Source organism: Artemia sp. Qi Xiang Cuo, chromosome 11, assembly GCF_049724085.1.
Source record: "Artemia sp. Qi Xiang Cuo chromosome 11, ASM4972408v1, whole genome shotgun sequence".
In the NCBI taxonomy this organism is placed as follows: Eukaryota; Metazoa; Arthropoda; class Branchiopoda; order Anostraca; family Artemiidae; genus Artemia; species Artemia sp. Qi Xiang Cuo.
In genome coordinates this window covers 15,405,597-15,431,356 of record NC_142804.1, presented here as the reverse complement: position 1 = coordinate 15,431,356, position 25,760 = coordinate 15,405,597, and the positions used below count along the sequence as shown (strand labels likewise).

General features: G+C 35.8%; 1 protein-coding gene across 1 annotated transcript in view; it reads left to right on the top strand.

Annotated features, from left to right (window-relative positions):
- LOC148946685 (metal cation symporter ZIP14-like) overlaps positions 1–25,760 on the top strand; it is a 54,545-nt gene that overhangs the window by 19,751 nt on the left and 9,034 nt on the right. The window contains exons 2-4 of the mRNA XM_089097085.1: positions 10,502–10,633; positions 21,305–21,481; positions 25,374–25,584. Of these exons, the coding sequence (XP_088953211.1) occupies positions 10,502–10,633; positions 21,305–21,481; positions 25,374–25,584 (520 nt within the window). The remainder of the gene's footprint in view (positions 1–10,501; positions 10,634–21,304; positions 21,482–25,373; positions 25,585–25,760) is intronic.

Here is a 25,760-nt window from a genome sequence, read left to right as displayed (position 1 = left end):
ACCTCTACAGTAGGGTTCTCTGACACGTTGAATGTGGTGTTGTGATATTTATCAAGATTCTGTGATTTTTACAGGGTCTTTCCTCCTTTTTTCGAAAATCAGCTAAATTTTATCAGGTGCCTAACTTTTGATGGGTAGAACTAAACTTGATGGCATTTATATATTTGAATTCAGCATTAAAATCTGATTCTTTTGATGTATCAATTGGTGTCAAAAACCCGTTTTCTAGGGTTTCGGTTACCATTGAGCCGGGTCGCTCTTTACTTACAGTTCGTTACCACGAACTGTTTGACTAGGCGAACATTGGAATATAGAAATCTAAAGTCAAAACATGGTGAGTAAATATTTTAGGAATGTTGCTGGATTCCCACCAAAGTTGGCATTATCAAGCTGAGGAAATGCGGGGAGAAAAGTTAGTGATGGGGAGATATGTTGGCGGGTAAAATAATAGAGAAAAATAAATCTATTTTTCGCATTTACTCTATTGCATCTTCAGATAGTTACGCAAATTACAAAAAAAAAAAAAAACAACAAAAAACAACAGATTTTTATTCCTAAAAACTGTCAATGCAATAACCAGACTTTTTCTTTCGAAGATCTTGCTTAGAAGACAGTACTAATATTCTGAATAAAATCCAAATTCGTTGCTAAATGTACAATTATAGTGTTCAGTAAGGCAAGGTACCTTAGACTTCTTCTTCTTCTATTTAACAGCAGGCGGGCTTTTCAGGACTTAGACGTTTTTCAAAAGTATGGTTTGAGGCCGTTCTACCAAAAGCGATTAGGAATTTTGGAATAGCAAATGGGCGAATTGCTCTGTTGCAAATTATCATTGCAATTGGCTACTGTGTCTGAAGAACTGAATAGCTAGTCAAGCCGCATTTGAACATTACTATGGCAGAACCTTGTAAATCGGCAAACACCAGAAAAATAGTTTTGACTTTATTGCAAAATTCTCAAATGAATTTTTTTCTTGGGGTATCTTCAGCCAACGTAGCTACAGTCAAATATTTTTAGCTACAATGACATATTTTAAGGCTGGTTATGGGATAGTTGTATGCATCCCCAAAAAATCCCCAAATTTCTATCTGTTTTTCCCTCTTGAATTTTAGAGACTTGGCTCAAATTCAAAATTTAAAGTAACTGATTCACTAATGTACTCCATCTACTTTAGAAGGAGTCACTATAATAATATGTTCTTTTAGCAATCCATTTTCTTTAATAAAACCTACAAACCTGAACGACCGTTGATTGTATTTTGCTTGATTGCCAAAGTGCTCTTTATATAGTGGTATGCAGGTGTGGTATCTATTGATGATGGGTTATAATATTGTTTTTCGTGTGGTTAAACGCTCAAAATTTTCGTTTTGCGCTATTTTCAGATTGCTTGGTGAGGGATTATATTAGTGTCACTCTTTGAAGGAGTGTTTTACACTCCCCCTCCTTCCGTTTTGCGTAGCTCATAGAGAAAGAAAAACATTAGACGGTGATAGATGTTTTTCGGGACTAAACTGGATAAGAATGAGAAAATGTTAGAACGTAGGAAAACGAAGAGAAATAAGTTAATTCATAGTTAGTGAAAAAAAAGAAGAAAACTCCATGTGGGAATAGGAAGAGACCAAGCCTAAAAAGCCAAATCTAAGAGAAGAGGCTTTTTCTCAACTAACAGTCAAAAGAGTGACCCATTGGCTCAGCGGAAATTTCGCCGAAATCTTTTCATCTTCTTCTTGCTTCACAAGCAGTGAATTTTCTCATTTTCTTACGTTTTCATATTTAGAAAACGCCAAAATAGATGGCTTTTTTGTAAGACTTAGATAGGTCTTAGAACTTATTTAGTTCAGTTATTATAGATTATTTAAGCTGACTTTTTTCATAGATATTGTTTATAATTTTTTCTTTGCAGCAAGCTCTAGTTGATTCTGAGAATATAAACGACGACTTTTTTTTGTCATCAAATTATTTTACCTGACTTGAGGGTCCTACGAAACAACTGACTTTGGACTTTTAATGTTTACCATCCTGTCTTCAGCATCTGATAGGACATTTCTGACTAATTCTAACTTGACATGCAGAGACTTTTTAAGTCCCAATAGGTATAACATTTTGTTTCTTTGTTCCTTCGCTATATGCATCTAAAAAAGTTTTGCAACAAAATTATTACTAATGATGTGTATTAGGAATTTGACACTTAACCATGCCCCCCCTCCTTTCGTTATATTTTAGTTTCAACCTGGAATTGTTACGGCAAAGTGCGAATCTATGGCACTGAACTAGCGGTGTATTCAAGAAGTGATACTAATAATAATGACAAAATATAATGAAATGATAATAATAATGTTATGTAATAACAATAATGATAATAATATATAATGATAATAGTAATGAAACAATAGTAATAATAAGTAGTTTCTATGACCATATTGGCTATACGTGATGAACAAAAAACGAAGAAACAAACAAAAAATTAAGTAGCAAAAGGACAAACACAACGAGCACAAACTAATGGACAAACGAAGAAGCAAAAGGACAATAAAAATAAAGAAGCAAAAGAACAAACAATAGCGAGGACAAACAAGCAGACAATAACAATAATAAAAATGAACAAAAAATGAAATAAACTAAGAAAATAAACAAAAAAATGAAGAAGCAAAAGAACCAACAGTAACGAGCACAAACAAACGGACAAACGAAGAAGCAAAAGGACAATAAAAATGAAGGAGCATAAGAACAAACAATAACGAGGACAACCAAACGGACCAACGAATAAGCAAAATGATAATAAAAATGAAGAAGCAGAAGAAAGAACAAACAATAACAATAAACAATAATTTTCTGCTGGTGAATGAGGAAGTATGAAGCAAAGCAGATATTTTAAAAATGACCTCCGCCAAACTGTCTCCGATGCTGAAAAAAATATATATAATAAAAGAAATACAAATCTTTCGTAGTACTAAAGAAATAATTATAACGATACCAAATGAAAAAAAAAGGAAAAAGAAGCCAAATTAAGAAGAAAGCAAAGGGGTCGCTGCGAGTCTCCCCTTTCCTTGCTTTTTATTAGGTCGGCACCATAATGAAATTTAGGAAACAAACTCAACAATTTTAAATAAAGATTTAACATGGCTATAATTCGTGACTTAAAACTTATCTCCATTTCAACAGCAAGAATAAAAGAAAGCGTTGTTTGAAAAATGGAAATCAGTATAAATACCACATTCAGAAAGTTGCTATTTAGTGCATTTATAAAAACTGAGCGGAAATCGTAATGAAGTTGGATAGAATAACTAAACCTCATGAAATGATTTGTTACAGAAATTTGACATGATTCAGTTGTAAATATCTCTTTTGGAACTGTGAAAATATTAATGAACAAGGCAGATTATGCAAAAACTTACAAAATACTTGAAAACCTCAGTTTTTGATTACACAATTGTTAATGGCTGGTCTGAAAACCCCAAACCCCGCCCCCTTGAGTTTTAAATAATGGGCCCTAAAAACGTGCGTAAAGGCCATAAAAACTAAGATAAGCAAACTTATATCAGTTGGCTACTAAAGAAAAATATCATTCAATGTCTAAGGAAGGCTAGCACACACGTGTCTTTGTTCTGTTATCAGGGTCGCCGTACCCGGATACAACGTACCCGGTCGCCGTACCCGTGTGATCCCACCTTTTATCCTACTTTCCTCTCAACTCCTCAATTGGTGAAGTGGTTTCAAAATGAATCTTGGAACAACTACCGTTTTGCCTGGCCTGGAAAGCCTAAACTACTAATTTTTTTTTTTTTGGAAAACACTGGTCATTGCCACATCGCCAAACGGCCCCAAGATCATCGTACAGTTTTTTCCCTCTTTTGTAAAACATGTGAGTTTTTTCGTGCTGCCTTTTCAATTTCGGCAGCCGATTTGTTATTTAGCTGGATAAGGTTTTCTTTTGGCAAAAGTTGATTACTTGATGCCGTTACCTTTTTTTAATAGTATCTGTTACATACCAGATTTTAGTATGTATATCTTGTCGTAAACAACCAACTAATTAAGATATTAGCTAATTAAGAGAGAATATTTTTTTTTCTTGTTTCTTGTAGCGTCTATTTAAGGATTAATACCCAAAAGTATGGCTAAGTGGTAAGAATGGAAACTAGCGTTACAGAAGAGAAAATCATAGCACCATCTAGCGTTTGGTGGTTTTAGCGAGTGTCCGAATTCTTTGAGCTTGAAAATACTCTCCCCGTGGTATAGTTTTGGCTCGAGGTCCATTCCTGAAAGTTTCGTATTCTAATTCAATCACCTTTCAAAATAGTGGAGAGTCCCTGGTCTGCAATTCTGTGCTAAAGTGGTTTCGGAGCTTACCATAAATCAGTTTCTAAACATATTAGGTCTTCTAAATAGTTGCAGATATGTTTTTTCAGGTACTTTAAAATATAGGGGAGGATAAAGAACCCCAGTTATATCAGCAGTCGAACCAGTTTGGAGTCAGCTAGTCTGCATAATCTGTCATGATTTTCCCTTCCTAATTTAGGCCTACTTTGTGTAGAGTGGATTTTGAGTTAAACAATTTTTGAAAACAAATGAATTCTGTTTAATTATTACTCACAGATAAATTTCAGTTATGATCCTTTAAAAATGCAGATTAAAGATGTCAGGTGTTTACTTTTCTTGTGCCCGTTGAAATTGCAATTTTAAGCCCTGGAAAACGAGGTCTGGCACCTAAGACCGTTACGAGTAGGCCAAAAGACTTCAACTTAATTGCGACAACTGCCTTTCAAAAATTTAAGAAGACTTATGTCATTCAACTTCTTTAGGGTCGTCGTAACTTTATTGTACACGCTTATTTAGAACGTGTTTATTGAAAAACAATGTGACTACATGCCACGTGTGTAGGCCAACTGTTTTGTTTCGTTTTGTTTTTGCCATGCAGCACCATCACTTTATCTCTGGAAACACGTTTCTGAGGCTTTTCAGCTCAAATTAAAATCAATTTTCAAATAAAAATTGTATATCTGCAAGTTTTGGTCCTATGCCCAACCCAAGGGTGCGCCCAATCCCAAGGGTGCACCCAATCCCTTTGGATGCACCGACCCGTTTTGTCTCTTAGGAAGGCCACATCTCAAAATTTAAAATCGAACGAACCTCTTCTCCACTGTCCACAATAGTTCTTTCTTTGTGATGCCAAAAAAATTTAAGAGAAAAAAAAATGCAAAAAATAGCACAATAATTAATAAAAAACATTATTATCAAGCTCTCAAATTTCGCTATGGGGCAGCGCAGTATAACTTAAGTGTGAGGTACATGAGTATGAGGACACGTGGACCATTCTATTTCTTGATGTTCCTTGTCAGTTGTTAAAAATGCAGTTTTATCAAAAAACGGATTAAGCATCCTAGATGAAAGTGTGAGCAAAATAAATGAAGTTTTAGAGGTTTTGCGAGTTCAGGGTGTTAGAATTGGTTTGAAAATTAATGTTAGGAAGACTAAGTCACTAAGGCTAGGAATAAGTGAAGATGAAAAGGTGACGTTGGGTAATGATAAGATTGATCAGGTGGGCAGCTTCACTTACCTTGATAGTATTATTAATAAAGATGGTGGGAGCAGTGAAGATGTTAAAAATAGAATAGCCAAGGCTCAGGGTGTTTTTTCACAGTTAAAAAAGTCTTGAAGAATAGGAAGATAAGTCTGCTAACCAAGATTAAAGTATTTGAAGCTACAATGATGACAATGGTCAAATATGGCTCTGAAGTATGGACGCTCCGAAAAGCAGATGAAGATTTGCTACATGTTTTTCAGAGAACTTGCTTAAGGATCGTTCTGGATACTCGGCTGACTCACCATATTTCAAACATTAGGCTGTACGAAAAGTATGGTTCAGTCCCACTTTCTAGGGCTATAATGAAAGAAAGGTTGAGGTGGTTAGGGCACGTGCGGATGAAGGATGACAGATTGCCGAAGATTGTTCTTTTCGGCCAACCATCTAGGGCTAAACGGAAAGCAGGTCGTCCCTGTCTGGGGTGGGAAGACGTCATAAAGATAGATTTGAAGGAAATGGGAACTTCGTGGGCGGGTGTAAAAAGGGAGGCTTTGAATAGATTGGGGTGGAGGAGGATCGTGCGTAGCTGTGTTGGCCTAGGGCGGCTTGGTGCTGCGGTGAGTTGTTGGGGTGGTATATATATATATATATATATATATATATATATATATATATATATATATATATATATATATATATATATATATATATAAATAGAATATGATCTATATATAGTTTTAGTAGTAGCTATACTGTGGCTATCTCAGCATTACGAATTTTATTGTGTTGCACTATTGTTTTTCATTTATTATAGATTTCTTTTCATGTACGTTTCATGTACGTAGTAAAATAAAGAACATTGTTAAAACAGCCCATCAGTTGTTAGGCTTTATACAATATTTAAGAGTCAGGTCATGATTTTTTGGGGGGGGAGGGGGGGATTCCACGCACCCTCAGAAGCCGAATATGTGTGATTTTTTTGCGATATTATGATTTATGATTGAGAGTGAGCAAGAACTGTATATCTTGTATTTTGAAAATTATTCTCGCTTAAGGAAGATGCTTCATAAAGGGCTGCGTAATTTGAAGAATGTCTTTGAAATAGAAATAAAAATAGGTATTTTTTCTAGGATCTTGAAAAAGAATAATTTTTTGACACGAAAACGTCAGATTTTTTTCCACATAATGCAATAATTTGTATTTTATGTATTTTGGCTGTGGATTTTCGAAATAGGAAAAAAGACTACATTTTATGAAGAATCTAGAAAATTATTGGACAAAAATGCTGAGCCAAAAAGTATTTGAAGATTTCAAGGCTTATAGTTTTGTCCCTGCTATGTGCTTGGGTGAGATTAGTGTAGTTCTTTTAATTCAAATTATTCTTGTTTTCCTAATAAGATTCGGTAAGATTAAGCTAAGATTCGGTAAGCTGTTGCTATATCAGCGTTTCAAAGTATGGTAGGTTAATTGATCGGATTACGAAAGTAAACATTGTATATATGTCTCGTACACTTTGTAACTTGTACTTAGTGTTTATCATTTGTTAAATAGCGTTATATCGACATTCTTATCTTAATATAGTTAACAATGTGTAAATATTTGAAAATAAATATTGAATCAAGGCTGTATTAACTCTTCACAGAACTGCTGGTAAATTGGATTGAGTAAATATGGATTTAGATTTAAATGCTTCTTTTTGTGGTATTGAACAGTAAAATTCTGAAAGTAAAATAATAAAAAGATAATCGATCTAATAAGAGTATTGGAAAACGTCCAATTTTAGGCATTTACCTCACCTGAAAATACCCCACTCCCCCCAGAAAATACCCCTCCCCGCGGAAAATGCCCCTCCCCGCGGAAAATGCCCCCCCGTGGAAAATACCCCCGCCTCCCCCCGGAAAATAATCTCCGGAAAATACATCCTCGCTGAAAGGAAATTATTCCCAAAAATTTACTCCCCACTGAAAATTCCCCCAGATAACCCCCCCCCCCGGCACAAAACTCCCCGGCGAAAAATATCCGTGTGTTTCCCAATAACAAATACTAAAACTTAAAAAGGCACTTAAACTTCTACAATGGGGTTCTCTGATTTTTTTGTGGTTTGGGAGGGAGGGTGATGCCTCGAAGGGTGCATTTTAATGCCAAAACATCTCAACTCTCATTGAGCCATCAGATAAATACCGAATTAGTTCTAAGGGAGAGACGAGGGGAGGGTGGAGGTAGAAATTGATGTATGATCCCCAGTGTCGTAACCAGGATTTTTGTTTGGGGGGGGGGTGTTCAAGAGGGTTGGGTACAACAGAAACTTTAAAAACGCATCAAAAACGTAAAATTGATATCTACTCCTTTATGATTTCTGGGAATGTTTCTGGTCTATGCTGTTAGTATGAAAGTAAAGAGTAACATTAAAACCCAAAATGAGCAGAATTTATTCAGTATAAGGGGTACTGCCCCTTCCTCATCCACACCGCCATTTCATGGTCGCAGAAACTTCGGAGGCTTCTCAATAAATCAGAAATTGAGAGTTCAAGCCCTTTTTTTTATAAGTCGAAAGTGATTGGAGACCAACCAGCCTCGAGGGAGGGGGGTATTTACCGAGGTAAGATTTTCCGCTGGGTCCGGGGAGTTTTTTTCTGCGGTGGTGGGGGGGATAAACGCCAGCCACCGAAAGTTTCAGCAGAAAGAAATGATACACGTTCGATATAGTCTAAATGGAATACGCAAATAATTTCAGTGTTTATGTGCGGATGCTGTGTTATGTACTTAAATGAGTAGCAATACCTTAATACGTCCTGTGACTGCGCCCTTAGTAATGCCGTAATACGTCCCGTGACTGCGCCCTTAGCAATGCCTTAATACATCCCGTGACTGCGCCATAGTGTATAGGATTACTGAGACATTAAGGTTAAACTTGTAATAATGTAAACCGATTTAATTCAACCCGGATGTGTCATGGCTGCAGGTGCAAAGAGAATAAGGCTCTTGCAGTATTGATGCCCTTAGGGGGGCGCGGTCATGGGATCTGGAATGTCATTATCCAACATGGCTTATGTAAATCAGGGCAGTAGTTGGAAGTAGTTGAAAGAAGAGGGGTCGGTAACTCCAAGGCGCAGTCACGGGACGTATTAAGGCATTACTAAGGGCGTGGTCACGGGACGTATTAAGGCATCACCAAGGGCGCAGTTACGGGACGTATTAAGGCATTACTACTTATGTATATTTTTAATAAATCTTGTTATGACAATTTTTTAATAAATCTTACGTAGAACACTATATTCACCAAATAAACGATTATTGCAGCCTCTTTAAGAGCATTATCTTATCTAATTGTCCATTGTTTATTTAGGTTCATACTGTCAGTAAACTATATTTCAGTTCAGCGCTGTCATGGGGATTAACACCTGCCCCCGTCTTTTTTTACCACCATCATCAATTACACTGTTTGACTAATTTTATACTTATAGCATGTTACCAAATATAAGTTTCATGTTTAAAATGTAAACAGTCTATCTTAGTCTAAACGGTAACAAAATCTCTTCTCGTAGGAAAGTGTAAAGTTAGATTGTAAGTATTTTGCAGTTGATAAGGAGTGTTGTGAAGTAAAACCATTTATCAAAGCTAATCCATATGTCGCTGAATTTTCTTTGACAATTTTTTCTTACCGCTGGTAACATGAACATTCAAGTACTACACTATGCTCAATGTTACTCTTTATCCAACCTTTAATTCGGAGGTAGGGGCATTTGGGCGGGTAGCGGCATTTGGACGGGTAGCGGCTAGGCACGTACGAATGAATTATTTTCGAGGGGGTCCAACAGTAAGGCAAAGCATTTGATAGTTTGAATAAGAAGCGCCCAAAATCTCTGAAAAAATTAGGATCTGAGGGGGTATAATCCGTTGATTTTTTTTTATTAAAATTAACTTGGTGGAAGAGAATAAAAGCTTGAGGGCCATGGCTAGATAGAGTAAAGCCAAGACAGATGGTCTCTGTGAGAGGCAAAACTGGCACAACCCTTTTTTAGAATTGTATAAAAATGATTCATTTCACTTGTTGATAGATAGTCATCCATCCACACAGATCATCCATCCTAGCGAAGAACTCTGTGGACATTCCTAGTGCGGGTGACTGTTAAAAGAACATCCTTCTTGGTCAGTAAATAACTTATATTGGCGTAATGTAACTGTTCATATTTGGACTAAGAAGTGTCAAATTCGAATCATCACCCATAGGTAGAACCTTGGCTGATCCGCAAGATGTGCAGGGTTGCCAACTTTTTGGTCCATTAATGTGTCCCATGAGCATAAAAAATGTGTCATTTTTAGCTAAAATGTTTCCATCTTGAAGTCACAAAACTAGATGTTATTTTTTTACCATTTGTATCGTTGACCAAAAGACTCTTTCTAAACCTCTCTCAAAACAGCCAGTTAACATAAAATATTATAGAAACAAATAAAAAAGTCCATATAAAACGTTCATACAAAATGACTTAATGTGAAAGCACGAAACTCATATAAAAATGTAAAGACCTTACTTATGAGAAAATCCTTTACTTACGACATCTCTGGAAAAACCTGAATGCATGAAAAAAAAGAAAAAACGAGAAAAAGGACTACTTTGATGAAAAGTAACATTTTTATTTACCAAAATATAAATCCAGTTTGGGAATATTTTGTTTTATGTCATAAATTTACAAAACGAGTCCCTTTTTTGCCCTCTGATGTCCCAAAGTTCTAAAATGGCCAGTTTTTTGCCCTTTTATGTCATTGCGTCCCGGCGCATGGAAATATCCTTTTGATAAAATGTCTTCATTTGGAAACCCTGAAGGTATGTTCTTCTTCAGTAACTGTTCCTTTTTTTTCTCTTATTCTAGCGCAAGAACTTTTTGAAAGGGCAAGATAAAAGGGGGGGAATACAGCGAAAAGAGCGTTGATATTTTGTAAAAACTTGGATGAGTGATTAATTTGGTTATTTATTTCAAGGCATACGGCATTATGGATCCCGAGTTTGACCCAGACCACGTTTATCTCAACAAATCACTACTCATTTTCGCTGGTTTTTGGCTCTTTTTTATGATTGAAAGGACTTTAAAGATTATCATGGAAGTCAAAGAGGTAAGACATTAATTAAAATTAAGCTCTTAAGCATTTTTCTGTTTAACAAAATGTTTTTCTTTCATTTAGTAATGCTAATGAAAATACACATAATTGCAAAACTAGCGCACAAAACATATATTCAGAAAGCAAAGCTTTTTCGGGATTTCGTTTTGTCGACAGGGGGTGATCGTTTGGTAGGGCTGTGGATAGGAGGTGACATATAATATCTATACTATGATTCTATACTATATATATGCTATAATATTTTAATAAAATATTTATCAAACAGTTCGTGGTAACGGAATAAAACAGAATAAAACAGTTCGTGGTAACTCTAAAAAACGGAATTTTGGTACCATTTGACACATCAAATATATATGTTTCATCAAGTTTAGTCTTACCCATCAAAAGTTACGCGCCTGAGAATATTTACCTTATCTTCGAAAAAAAGGTGAACACCCCTAACAGTCATAGAACTTTAATAATGAAAATCACACCATCAGATTCAGCGTAACAGAGAACCCTACTATAGAAGTTTCAAGCTCCTAACTGAAAAAATGTGGAATTTTGTATTTTTGGCCAGAAGAAAGATCAAGGATGTGTGTTTATTTGTTGTTTTTTTTTGTTTATTTTCACTGGTCATAGAATATCGCGGGAGGGCTCATTCGAACGGAAATTAAAAGTTTTAGTGCCCTTTTTAAGTGACCGAGAAAATGGAGGGTAACTAGGCCCCTCCCATGCTTATTTTTTTCTTAAAGTCATCCAATTATAATTTTGAGATAGCCATTTTGTTCAGCATAGTCGAAAAATACAATAACTATGTCTTTGAGGATAACTTAATCCCCCACAGTCCCTGGGGGAAGGTCTGCAAGTTATGAACTTTGCCCAATGTTTACATATAGTATTTGCTATTGGAAAGTGTACAGGAGTTTTCAGGGGCGATTTTTTCTGTTAGTTGGGGGGGGGTCTTGGGTTAAGTTGGAGAATCTTTCCATGGGGGAAGGGACATTGCTATGAAGGGGGCGCCGGATTTCCCAGCATTATTTTCAGAAATTAAGTTTAAAAAAAAAAAATTCAACTGAAAGGAGCAGCATCAAAACTTAAAAAAGAACTGAAATTATTACGTATATGATTGGGTTCCCCCCTGAGTGATTACCTCGCTCTTTATGCTAAAGTTTTTTTTGTACTTTCATCATAGATATTTATTCTAATTAACTGCCTTTGTGATTAAGGGGTCATTCTTGAAGAATTTGATGGAACAAAATTCATGGAACACAATTTGAACTTAGCGTAAAGAGCGAGGTATTGACTAGGGGGCGAGCCCACTAATATACGGAATAAAAATATACGAATATAGAAGTTCGTTACGTAAGTTAATTCGTAAGTTACGTCAGAACAAAATTTCGAGAAAGCCATTTAGCCAAAAAAAAGTAAAATTGATATGCAAATTTCGTTTTAATTATTCATGTACGGTGAGCTAAAATAAAAGCTGCATTAATTAAAAAAACGTTCAGAAATTGAATAAAAAAAAGTTTTTTTTAACTGAAATTAAGGAGTGACATTAAAACTTAAAACGGACAGAAATAATTCCGAATATATGAAAGGGGCTGTCCCCTTCTCAACGCCTTGCTCTTTACGCTAAAGCTTGACTCTGTCTCACAACTTTATTTTTTAAAACAATAAAAACCTTTAGCGTAAAGAGCGAAGCGTTGAGGAGGGGACAGCCCCTATCATATATGGAATAATTTCTGTTCATTTTTAAGTTTTAATGTCACTCCTTACTTTCAGTTAAAAAAACTTGTTTTTTTAAATTTAATATTTATGCTACGATGACATCTAATATTTGAACGGCCATATTATCTGGCCTTTCTGAATTTTATGAAATATCTCTTTTTTAACTGAAGGTGATGTACTCTTTTAAGTTGGGGCTTAGAACAGAAAGTTGTCGTTGACCACCAAAATAGAATTGTAGGAGAATCCTTCCCTGGTGAAGCTGAGAAATAGTGGCCTAAATATGCCCTTTTTCCCAATGTAGACCCCCTCCTTACCCGAAGGGTTGGAACTGTGTGCACCTAAGGGTTTGTTTGTTTCGGGTCAGTCTAGTGCTCTTAGGTAATGTATGTTTTTATTAAAGGGACGACCGGAATAAAGACTTTGCCAGAAATGTTTGATGTGATTGGTTTCAGAAACTGTCAAATATCAACTTTGAAAATTATGAAATATATTTCTAATTAAGACCCTATTTTTTCCCCATATCTTCGATAGATCCTTTGGAAGGAGTGGCAGGTAAAAAAGATCCCTTCAGGAGCAATTCGAGGAGGAAGAAATAAGTTCTCTCCTGGTAAGGTGTGGTCGACTCTCTCCTTTCTTTTGAGGGATGAATGTTCCCTATCTCAGCCGGTTTGAAGCCGGTGAGTGGGCTTTGAACTTTGAAGCCGAAGTTCAGTTTTTTTTTCTCCAAGGGATCTGTAGCTCCTTCATATGACCAGGGAATTTATCCCTCCCCTGAACTTGACTTTGAGGCCCGTTACTGGCTTCAGTCTATCCACTCTCGGTCGCGTATTCCACAAAAACCCTGTGTCAGGGCTATATTCATTTCAGGACGACCATGGATGAACAGTAACTGTAATTATCATTAGTATGCCCTTATTTGTGCCCACTACTCTCTGGGGCACTGTGGGGAGGTTGTCACTATTGCCCCACAGGTCGATATTATTGAAGTTTGTTCAAAAACTGTTGCTTTGAAAGTTTTTTTTTTCTTTTACAGGAAGTCAGCATAATTTATCCATTGTACATTACAGGTACTTGACTTGTGGTTTTGAATTTTTCATTATTATTATTTCGTAATTATTTTGATTCTGTTTTTTATAAATAAAAAGAAAAATCGAGAGAGTGAATAGAATCAATAGGCTTGAAAATTTTGGTTTCCAACTCGTAAATCTTAAAATATCAAGGGCATCAAAATAAAAATATTTTCTTTCCGCTGGACCTCTTTTAGGTCTATTCACACCTGAAAACAGCAATTTGACTTGGAATTACGATTTTTGTAGTATTAATACCGTATTTTTATCAGTTTTGCAACACTGGACCGAGAAAATAAATTAGTAAAAATAATTAGTTAGATTTGATAGCGCTTTTCGTTCGCAAAATTTTAGCATTAACAAATTTCGAATTCCCAAAGTCAACTACACCTGCGAAGGAAAGCTACCACGTTTCTCTTTTTTAAATTGGGCGCCTGCTGTTGCCTAATATGGTGGTCTTCTACATAAAAAATTGGATTCTCATTCGTTTTAATTTATTATTTATATATTTTAGTCTAGATTTCTACTTAACCAATAAAAAAAAAAATGTTTTCACTTTCATGGGTACTTCAATCAATGGGGAAAAAAGAAAATGCTGAAGTAAACAGAAAAAAATTATATCTTAAAAGATCACTATATTTATAAAGAAAAAGATAAAAAAAAATCTGGAAAATTCATATTTAATAATTTCATAATTAATTGTCAAAAAGGACGAAGATTTCTTCTAATAATAACACAATTCAGCACAAATTGATATTTCACAGGAAATCGAAATAATGCACAGTTTAATCTTCAAAACTCAATTAAAAGTATTTAAATTAAAATAATGAAATCCATAGGTGAAATTTGTCAACGCTGAGTTAAAAACAATGCACAAGTCTAAAACAAGGAAAAAAGCTTTCCGTTGTAAAATCCTTAGAAAGTCAAAAACTATTTTACATAGTAACTCAAGGTTAGTACAATTAATTGAATTAAAAAAAAAAAAAGCTTAGACGCCTCTTGAACGTTTTATTTCCAACTAAGATTGAAATAAGTGAAGAATTTTTTCTTGACAAAAAAAAATGAAATATTGAAAAAATTTAAATATAAAAGAAACAAGTGAAAAAACTTTTCCGTTGTTAAACCCTTAGAAAGTCAAAAACTGTTTTACATAGTAATTTTAAGCCTAACTTAAGATTAGTACAGTTAATTGAATTAAAAAAACAAGCTTAGATGCCTCTTGAACGTTTTATTTCAAACTAAGATTGAAATAAGTGAAGAGTTTTTTCGTTTGCTACCTAGATGGATATAAGTTAACTTTTTAAATTAGCCTTAATATTTTTGAAGTCAATGCTATTAACATTTGGTAGGTAAAATCCAACCTTTCCCGTGTCAACTTTCTGTATTAAATTTTCTTTTTCTTTGATGTTAGTCTCATAAAAGGTTTTGGCTTGTTTCAAAACGACCTACTGTAACTTGAATACTTATCCCATAGCAATGAAACTTAAAACCAAGATCAAGAAAGTTGTAATCTAAAACCGCAATTTCAAAATTAAGAGTACATATTTGCCATCTTTAGTATGAATACTTTAACTTTCATTACTACGTTAATAGATGGCACTCTTGTCACACTGCTACTAGGAAAAGGAAGAGAGGCCCGATTCAGGCAAATTTCGTCGTGAACTGAGTCACGGCGCTAAAATAAGAGGATAGTGGAAGAAGAAAACAGTTGAAAACTTAACCATAAATATGAAAACAAGGTAAAAAAATATTCAGCCAAAAAGTGAAGACAAAAACAAAAACAAGACGATAAATAAAAAAAAATGCAATTAACTATCATTGAAGATTATGGCATTTACAAACGAGCTACCTTCTGGGAAGGTGAATGGCGACTGAATAAAAATGAACTGAAATCATTATTTAACTCTGTAATTCTACTGATGTGCTGCTGCATTTTTTTTTAGCTGCTGGACCAATTTCATATCAGGAAGGATTTCATATTCAATTCATATCAGGAAGGTACAAAAATTATAATAAACAAATTATATTTACGAACGTTCCTTGCTATAAGCTTCCTGAAGAAAGTAACGAGAACAAGATACTTCTCGTTTTGGTACTATGCAGGCGTTTATTTCATGGGGGGGGGGGGGCTGCAACTTTTGCTGTTACGTTAAAAAAATTTATTTGACAGTCATTGGTGTAATTATAAGTGTTTAACAAAATCAGGGCAAAATTGCTGTCATTATTCTTTCTTGGACCTAGAACTTATACCATGGTTTTACAATTAAATAATTAATTAGGTCACAATTAAATAATGAAATATCAAAATAATGGCAAAATTTATTGTCGCTATTCTTTCTTAGATCATTCAAAAGTAGAGCAAGGAGCTGATCAAACTGCTGAAACTACGACCATGATTTCACAATTAAATTATTTTTATGATTCAATCATTTATGATTTTTAATCATTTAAATCAAAATTTTCATTTTTTTGACACGAACTTATATTCGGCGAAATATCGCTTGTGAAAAGTTTTAAAATAAAGCATTATTCTATTCTATTCTAAATAACAGCAACTAAATGCTCAATTAAGTCACAATTAAACAATTAAATATCAAAATAATGGCAAAATTTGTTATTATTATTTTTGCCTTGACGACTCTTTATTTTTACCGGACAACTTTTTAAAATACGACCGTGATTTCACAATTAAAATTTTAGTGTGACTCTAGGTTAACAATAAAATCAAACAGACAAATGTTGGAAAATATGACACCCGTTTTTTTTCTGTTTCTGTGGTTACTGCAGAACAAGTATTAAAATATAGTTTATTACAGAATTAAGTATTTAGTTTATTTTACATCCGGGAGTATTTTTAATTTGTGTATGTGTTTCGTTTCTATTTACGTTTTGGCCCATTAAAAACGAAAGTATAAAACGAAACCTGGACCGAAATCGAAGCCATCTCCCAATGAGTGAAATTACCAAATATAAGAATCGCCGTTCATTTCTAGAAGAAGTATTTTTAATTGTCTCATTGAGATTTTGTCCTGTCCTATTTTAACCTTCCGAAATTCAGGTGGAAGGTGATTTTCCATCATTTGGATTGAAAACCTACATAATATTATGTCTTCTTTATGGATTGAAGCCACCATGACCTGTATTGTTTGGGTTTAATTGTCCCAAAAACCAAATATTTTAGGCATTTTGGATATTGTGGCAAAATCACTGTTTAGAAATTTTAATCCAACACTATAGGGGATGTACAGTTGCGTCCAGGGGCACAAGAAAAATCGGAGTTTTTGGTGGCTCAAATGCCCAGTTTTTACTTCCAATCATAAATAATTGAATTCCTTCCAAGATTGCAGCGCTAATAATATGCGGCATTCCCATCTTTTCTACCAAAATGTATCTTTGACAAATGGTACAACTGGCTCATTCGTTGTACAATTTAGGGTCCTTTACCCTAGGGCTGTTTAGGTCATGTTGCATGTTGTTTAAACCTTTAAACTACTCCTAACAAAATCGATGCCTCAAAATTTTGATTCAATGCCGGGAGAAATGAATCAGGTTTCACTCAGGGCACAAACGGGCAAGGAATGTGCTGTTTGGTCTCCAATTACACTGGGTCCTGTAAAGGGATACTAGAACTTTCAATTTCCGATCGAACCAACCCTTTCTATACGAAGTGGGGGGGGGAGAAATAATTCACATTAGCCTTTACTAAACCTATAGAAAAAGCCACGGAGTTCCGACAAAAAGCTTTTTTTACCTTCGTCGACTTCCGTGCTGCGTTCGACTCAGTGGACCGAGAAGCTCTTTGGCGGATTCTAGAATCGACAGGCCTCCCTGAGAAATACTGCAGACTCTTCAAAGCTCTACACCATGGGACGGAGAGCTGTGTTCAAGTCAACGGCCGCCGCAGCCCGTTCTTCCAAATCACGACAGGAGTGGGCCAAGGATGTGCAGTGGCCCCAGAGCTCTTCAATGTCATCATAGACTACGTTATGACAAGGACTACTTCACGTCTCAGCTTTGGATTCTAGTTTGGAGATCGTGTCATTACAGATGCTGATTTTGCCGATGACTTTGGCCATTCTAGCGGACTCCATGGAGCCGTTGCTGGAAGCGCTTCGAATTCTAGAAGAGGCTGTAAAAGTAGGACTGCAGATAAACTGGACTAAAATGAAAATTATGGCCATAGACCCATCCTCCCCTGCTGCCAATCCTACAGTTAGCCTGGATAGCACCACTAGCATCGAAGTTGTCCAAAGGTTCACCTACCTGGGCTCAATAATTTCTTCAGATGGCTCGCTTCTTTCTGAACTACAAGCGAGAATATCCAAAGCGTCTTCTGCCATGGGCAGACTGAACCGTCACCTCTGGCGAAAACCAAACATCAGTCGCACAACGAAGCTGCGGATTTTCAACGCCCTGGTCGGCTCTATGATGCTCTATGGAGCTGAAACGTGGCAAGCTTCAGCCGCAATCCTCAAGGCAATTGATGTCTTTCAGTCGAAGAGCCTGAGGAGGATCGAAGGTCTATGATGGCTTGAATTCGTCAGCAATGAGAAGCTGCTGCAGCTCACCAAGCAGTCTCGGTTTTCGACCCAAGCAGCCGAGCGAACACTACGATGGTTCGGACACCTACTTCGAATGCCTCCACACATACCTGCGAAAACGATCCATGACTTCGACCCTGTCAAAGCCGGTTGGAAGCGACCTCGCGGCCGACCAAAAAAACGATGGTCTGACAGCCTGTCCGAGTTCCTGACGATGGCAAATATCAGGTTGAGCGATGTGCAAACGCTTGCCATGGACCGAAGTGGATGGAGGAGGCAAACGTCACTCTCTACGCCGAGCAGCGCCCGGCAGGAGACATAAGTCAAAGTAAGTTAAGTCAAACCTGCGCGAGTGCGTTGGCTCTGACAAGTATATTCTGTCATTCACTGTCTATTATATTTTTATTGGAATGCTGAAACTAACACATTAGTAGCGTTGATTTAACATTGTTAAGGTAATTTCTGGCTAAGATCATATTTTTGTACTTATCAAATAACTCTTTTGAGAAAAACTTTAATTTATTTATTGGTAGCGACTTTGTGCACATTGCGGTAATTATTTTTTATTTCAAATATTTCATGGTGATTATCTGGTTATCATGGTGACATGGGAATCTTTTGTTTATTGTTCAATGACAATAATGTTTTTTTTTACCGAATATTGTATGGCGATAATGGGGCTGTTATGTGATACATTGGGAAGGTCGGGGTTGAATCGGGCAAAATTGGGCGATCACAAATATCTCATTTGTCGATGATTTTCTCTAGATATCTCTCAGAATAAGGAACTCTTGAAATTTTTTCTAGATTTTTTATTCTTTGAATTTTCTCAGAAACTGCATTTATAATTTTGGCCAAAGTGTCTGAAATAACCCCACCTAGTGGGGTTGGTGAAGAGCGGCAATGCTCCCAAAAGTGTTGTAGAGCCAACAAAAAAGTTTCGCCGTTTACCCAACCAAACGGGTGTGCGAGGCCAAGGAAACCAGAAGGACCTCTTCGTACCATCTCAGGTTTCAATTGTTTTCGTGGGGAAATAAAAACTGTTGGAATCTGTCCTCCAATTGCATTGATGAAGCAAACCAATGTTGTATTCTCTCCTCGCTCAGTAAAGACGGTCTGTTGTACTTGTTTAACTCCTGTTGGTGCCACAACTCTTGGCGGTTTCAAAACCGTTGGGACGCCAGTCTCATCGATATTTCATATGCGCTCAGCTGTAAATTGATGCCTGCTATGGATATTAAGTAGATTATCAAAAACTTTGAAACAACTACTTTGTTGAAACCACTTACCCTGGCTTGGCTAGTGGGCTGAGGTGCATGAAGCGAGATATTGGGGTTTCTTTTCAAAAAAGTATTAAGCCAGTCTTTATAAGCACAGAGAGAGAAAGAGAGAGAGAGAGAGAGAGAGAGAGAGAGAGAGAGAGAGAGAGAGAGAGAGAGAGAGAGAGAGAGTAAGAGAGAGAGAGAGAAGATTGATCATGCTGGTGAAATCCACAAGCTATCTTTTGCCTCTTATTTTATTCCAGTAGATGTTATTTTGGTAAAATTTGAAGTGGCCACGTAGGTGTTTTTCACAATCAGTCACTTTACTTACTTAAAAGGGAAACTAATTCATAAATTGAGGTATAAAATTAAATCATTTAAGATTTAAGATTCATGGTCGTAAGCAAAGAAATAAAAAACTCATCTACTCTTGCCCATGTAGGGTAGAACCGGACACCGGTTCAACCCCCAAAAAAATGTCCGGATCAACCCCCCACGACAATCCGACAGTGGAACTTATCTGGACTAAGAGCAGTAAAGAAAAGATAGACAGCGCACCTTTCCACGATTCTAGAACGACCAAATAATTTAGAGAAACAAGCCGAAAAAATCAAGCCAAAAATTATACTTACAACTTAGCACAACAATGTGCAAGGTGCCAGAAAAAAAAAAGTTGAGCTACCTTAAAATAGTTTTTGCAGTATAGTTTTTGAAAGGATCAATAAACCAAACTAGGAATTCTTCCCTGAGAAATAAAGGTTAGATGGCACTCTTGCCAATTATTGTAGATTTTTTCACCAAATAGTGTCTGAGTAATTGAAGGTGTCCGGTTCAACCCACGACCGTTTCTTCAGAACATTCTTTGGTGTGGGTTTTATGACGATATTAAGTTTTTTTTTGTATTATTCATTGAAAAAATGGAAAAAAAGCAAAAAACCCTTCCCTAGATGTTCAACCCCCCTAAATTTCTATGAATTGACGCCTTTAAGAAATAGTTAGATAAAGCTTATTCCGGAGACTGATCATCAGACTTGCGTGATTTTATTTAGGGTTAAGATTTAGGAATAATTCTACAAGGAAAAGTTTTGAAGCATCATAAGCAGTGGGAGAATTTAGCTCTCAAGAATATTAAGTAGATTATCAAGAATGCTCAGAAAATCGTATGGTTCATCAGGATGGAGGAGGGCTAAGATTAAATTTTTGTTCTGAGGAAAGGGTGTGTCGTTTTCAATCACTTTTTGTTTTACGAAATCAAGGGAGAAAGCTTTAAAAGTCACTACTGTTAAGAAAATTTGTGCCCCCGACTAATGATTTGCCACTTTTTCACATTGACCCTTAAAATTGCTAAAATGCCTAGTTTTTTTTTTTTTGGTGTTGAGGAAATTCTTTGCCAAAAGAGATACCGCTGGAAAGGAGCTTGAGCACCTTAACTCCCTTTTCCTTGATACGCCCCTGATTACTGCTCCTGAAAAGTAGGACGGGTAAAATAAAGAAAAACGAGTGTTGGGAGGCTCGAATCTTGTAATGACGGATGAGGCTCGTCCCTAATCTTCAATTTTAGAGTAAGATTAGTCTGGCAATGTTATATAAATAACAAATAAAATGAATAGAACGAAGCATAGTATAACAAAGAAAATTCTTAATTTAAGACACCGAATGCAATAAGTAAACCCGAACATTTCGGTTCTGCAACTGGAATTTGCCGAATATGCTTTAAAGAAAAAATAGTGTTGAGAGGCTCGAATCTCGGACTGTCGGATGATGCTCATCCCTAAAATTTGAATTCTATACAAATAACTCCAACTAATTCGATACAAATGACAAATAAAATAAAAATCTAGCAGCATATAATAACGAATTTTTTTCCATTAAAACCGTGCATAAAATAAATTACCCCAAGTATTTCAGTTTTGCATCCGGTGTCAAATATGTGTTTTGGATTTTTACACAATGTGTTTTTCTACAGGGTGAAAATGTGTTTTCCTAATAATCGGGCGAAAATAGTGTTTTATAATATCTTTAGCGTCTCTTTCTTATAAATTTGGTTTTGATATTTTTTCCTCACATGATCTCGATTATTTCTAGCGAAAATCCAACTTTAATGGGGAAAAACATAATATGGAGGTCAATGGAGTTGATGAGAATCACCAATTGCAGGCGTTAGATCATACAAAATTAGACGACTTTTGTGTTCCAATTCCACCAGGTGACATATATGAATCTCAAGAGCAGGCCATCAAAGCCTCTTTCGGACATAGAGAGGTAAGTTAAGTCATGTTATCATGGCGTTGTGTAGCAGGGCTAATTTTGGTTCACCTAATTTCGTATCCTGAAATTCAGTTATTACCTTCTAGCATTTGGCTGAATCGGTAAAATACCTTGTGACCTGTTGTGGTATCCTACAACTAAGGCTGTATCCAGGGAGGGGATGGGCTGGAAGATTTGAATCCCCCCTATTTTCAAAGTTTTTTTTGTTTAAAACACCCTCCCCGAAAAAAATACCCCCCCCCCATGAACAAAAATCCTGGATACGGCCACCTGCGACATTCGGTATTTATTAATAGATCATTCTGTTATTATTTTTATTTAATATTTATTTTCGTATGTATTTATTATTTTAGCGCTTTGTTATTGTTATAATTTTATTACTATTTGGTATTTATTTGTTATATAATTATCGTAATTGACTTTCAAATTACACTTTAGTTCGCAAGGTTAATTCAGATTACATTTTATTGGTTTATTATAGAATTTTATATTATATAATTTTTATATTGTACATAATTCTATATTATAGAATATAGTATTATAGGGTGTTTTTCTGAGGTTCTTGGGCTTTTTCCTTCTGGCCACCAGCAAAAATTTCTTCATGCCTTTGATAAGATATACGAGGTATGTTCAAAAAGTGGATTCCGTTTTTATTTTAAAAATTAGAAAATTAGAAAAAAATTTTAATTAGAAAAAAAAACAATTAGAAAACTGAAAGAAAATATAAGTAAAAAATAAAGAATGAAAGAAAAATCTAAGAAAGGAAAAATAAGAATAAAAAAGAAAAAACGAAAAATAACTGAAAAAAGAAGTTTCCAAAAAAAGAAAAGAAAAAAGATAATGCAAAAATTGTTGAATAAAAAAAAATAAAAGGAAAATAATTGACACTTTTCCCCCAAAACCTTGCTATATGTATTAAATTGGTATTTTTCAAAGAAAATGGTCACAAATCTTCCTTAATTACTAAACTATTTGTCTGTAGGCCAACCCCTAAAAATTTTACGAAAAATTACAACCCTTACACTATTTGTTGACATAACTCCCGCAATTTTCCAAACATTTATCCTAGCGTGATATAAGTTTTTAACACCCTCTTTTTTTATAATTTTGCCACTTGTGCTATCAACCATGTGGTAACGTTTTCTCTAAGCTCTTCATCGCTGTTGACATAATGACGAGGGTGGCGATTCGTTTTTATTGTAGATAGTCTTGGTGGATTTAACATGGGCTGCATATGATACACCTGAAACCAAACGGTAATGGTGTAATTGGCTATAGGGCAGGGGGTACTGCCCCCCGGTTCCGGGTTTCCCCCCTCCCCAGCTGAACTTTAGTGTCTTCAGAAGCCGTGCCAAAGCTTAGATAAGTCTGCGTAATTCTAGCATCCACAGAAACGGGTCAGTTTTCTTTAGTATATATCTGCCTTTATGGTACTATATGGCTCATTTTTCAGCTTTCACTGTCATTTTCATTTGGCATTAAAAAATTGGTTCAGTGTGGAAAATTGGTTCTTTGAAGGGGGGATACAAAAGCTTGTACATGTCATGATAAATGCCTGGAAAATTGCGGAAGTTGTGTCGAAACATAGTGCGTAAAATAATTTGCGTCGCTTTATTTATGTTTCTTTTTCTAATTTTTTTTTTCTGTTAAAAAACAGAACATGCTTTCTAAATATACCTTTCATCTTCTAACAAACTAAAAATCGTACAACAGATGCAAGCCATTGATCTTCATGAAGGCTCCATAGCCTTCACGAAGATGCACACACTATTTAAGCATTAACTCATAAACTATAACTAAATATATAAAAAAGGAAATGAAAAAAGGAAAAAGAGAGAGGAGTGAAAGAACGAGAGAGTGAAATGTTTCAGCAAATAATGTATTCCGATCACTCAACAAAAACTAGACCGGGTCAAATGGGGCCCAAAGAATCAGTACTAATAATAATAATGATAGGAAAAACTCATAAACGGCAGGTAAAACCCAGATATCTAGGTCTTCTCATCTATTGCTACCATTGATATCCAATAGTCTTTTTGTATACCTGGTGACTGTTTACAAGAGTGTGTAACAAGAAAGTGGATCAAGTGAATAGCTTTACTTACCTGGGTAGTATTATTTGTAAAGATGGTGGATATGGAGACGATGTAAAAAGTAGAAGAGCCAAGATCTTGAAGATAAGTCGGTGGACTAAGTTTAAAATTGGAAGCTCTGATAATGACAGTGGTCAAACATGGCTCTGAAATGGTCAACTCGAAACTACTTACTTGCTTGTACTTGCAGCGGGATCAGCCGTTTTTCGTCTCACCCGGCATCCGAACGAAGCTTCTGAATGAATCTCCCATGATGGCCAGTCTTGGTGCCAATTCTTCGGTGAACTTTAGCCATTGCTTGTCCTATTTGTGTCCGAATATACGAAAAACTCCCGCAGGCTCTTGATCCTGCCTAACGAGCGACCACTAATTTTTCAGTTGGCTTAAACAGCCGACTCGAAAGGCTTTGAAAGATTTGTTAAATGTTTTCCATGGGAATTTCCGAAGTAGGGACTCGTCTGACTGACCGCATGTCAAACAATAAGCTGTACGAAATATGTCGTCTGATCCCATTTCCTACATCTAGAATGAAAGAAAGGTTAACATGATTAGGCAACGTCTTACAGATGAAGGATGACAGATTGCTGATTATTTTGCTTTTTGATCATCCTGTTGTGGCCAAACGAAAAGCATTTCGCCCCCGAATGGGCTGGGGAGAGGTCATAAGAAAGGACTTCAAGGAGATTGTAGCTTCTTGGGAAGGGGTAAAGAGTAAAGCTAAGAATAGGCTAGGGTGGAAGAGGAGTTAGCCTCAGGTGGCTTGGTGCTGCTGTGAGTTGTTAGTAGTAATAGTGGTAGTTTTCTACCCTTTAACACCTTTTCAATTATACGTAAAGGAATAACGAGAGCTCATTACCATTTGTAATGAAGTGGTTAAATGAAGTACGAAGTAAAATTTAAGAATGTAAAAGGTAATGGTAAAAAAGGTAGATGGTAAAAGGTAAATAGTAAATGAAGTATGAAGTAAAATGTAAGAATATAAAAGGTGATTATGAGGAGCTGGTAAAAAAAATGAAAGTAAAGTCTGCCTGAAAAAAAAAACAAAGAAAAAAGAAGCAATGCCATCTATTATTACCCAACCAACGTTGGGTTTAATTTTACTATTAGAGTCCTTTCTTTATTTGTCCATATTTTACTACGTTTTTTCACAAATTTGACATTGGGGCTTTCTAATAAAAAGTAAGCTTCAACGGATCCAAAGAAAGAAATCATTTATTTTTGCGCCATTTCTATTCCCTCGAATCATAATACGTTCCCCGAGTAAAGCAATTGTTGTTTGAATATACTAGCTGATATTGAAAATAAATTGGGTGACAAACGGACATAAGCAAAGAGAGGAAACAAAGGGAAGAGACATCTAGAGGATTCGAAGGAAAGGGTTGGTGCTCATATAGGTATCTAACTTTTAAAAACGAACTTTTTGGGTATGACGGTCTTATGATTTTGGACGGTCTAAGAGTGAAAAACCAAAATTTTATGGGGGACCTAAGAAGTTTGTGGGGGAAGGGGGATGTTCAGTTTCCCGGGAAATGTGGGGTAGATTTGATTTGGTATTTTCTAGTTTGTTTAAAATAAACGTTCGTAGGTGGGTTCTCCGATGGAAAGGATATTCTCCCCCCCCCCCCTTCATTGTCTGTAGATGTATGCCTGTTATTGCCGACTACTCTTATGTGTATATGTTATTTGTCATTTTCGGTATAAGTTTGTATGTATTTATTCTATTGTTTTTCATCCATTGTTTTTCATTTATTCATTACACATGTTTACTTATTTCTATTTTATTCATATTTTAGAAGCCAAAGAAGCACCATCACGGTCATGAACATTTCACTCAAATCGGCGAGAAAAATGCGATAGCTACAGTTGCATGGATGATTGTATTTGGCGATGGCTTGCATAATTTTATTGATGGCCTTTCAATTGGTGCAGGCTTTTCTGAATCCATAAACACGGGAATCAGTATTTCTGTGGCAGTCCTTTGTGAAGAACTACCACACGAGCTTGGTGAGTTTTATACATTCCCTTTTCGGTTTTATATGACTCAAAGAATAAAAAAAAAGAAAAATACAGAAAAAAAAACACACTGCTAAACACAAAAATGTGTTCAGAACCCAGACAGAACATAAGACAGAACCCAGATCACAATTTGAGCGAAGGTGATCTAAAACCAAACTGACCTT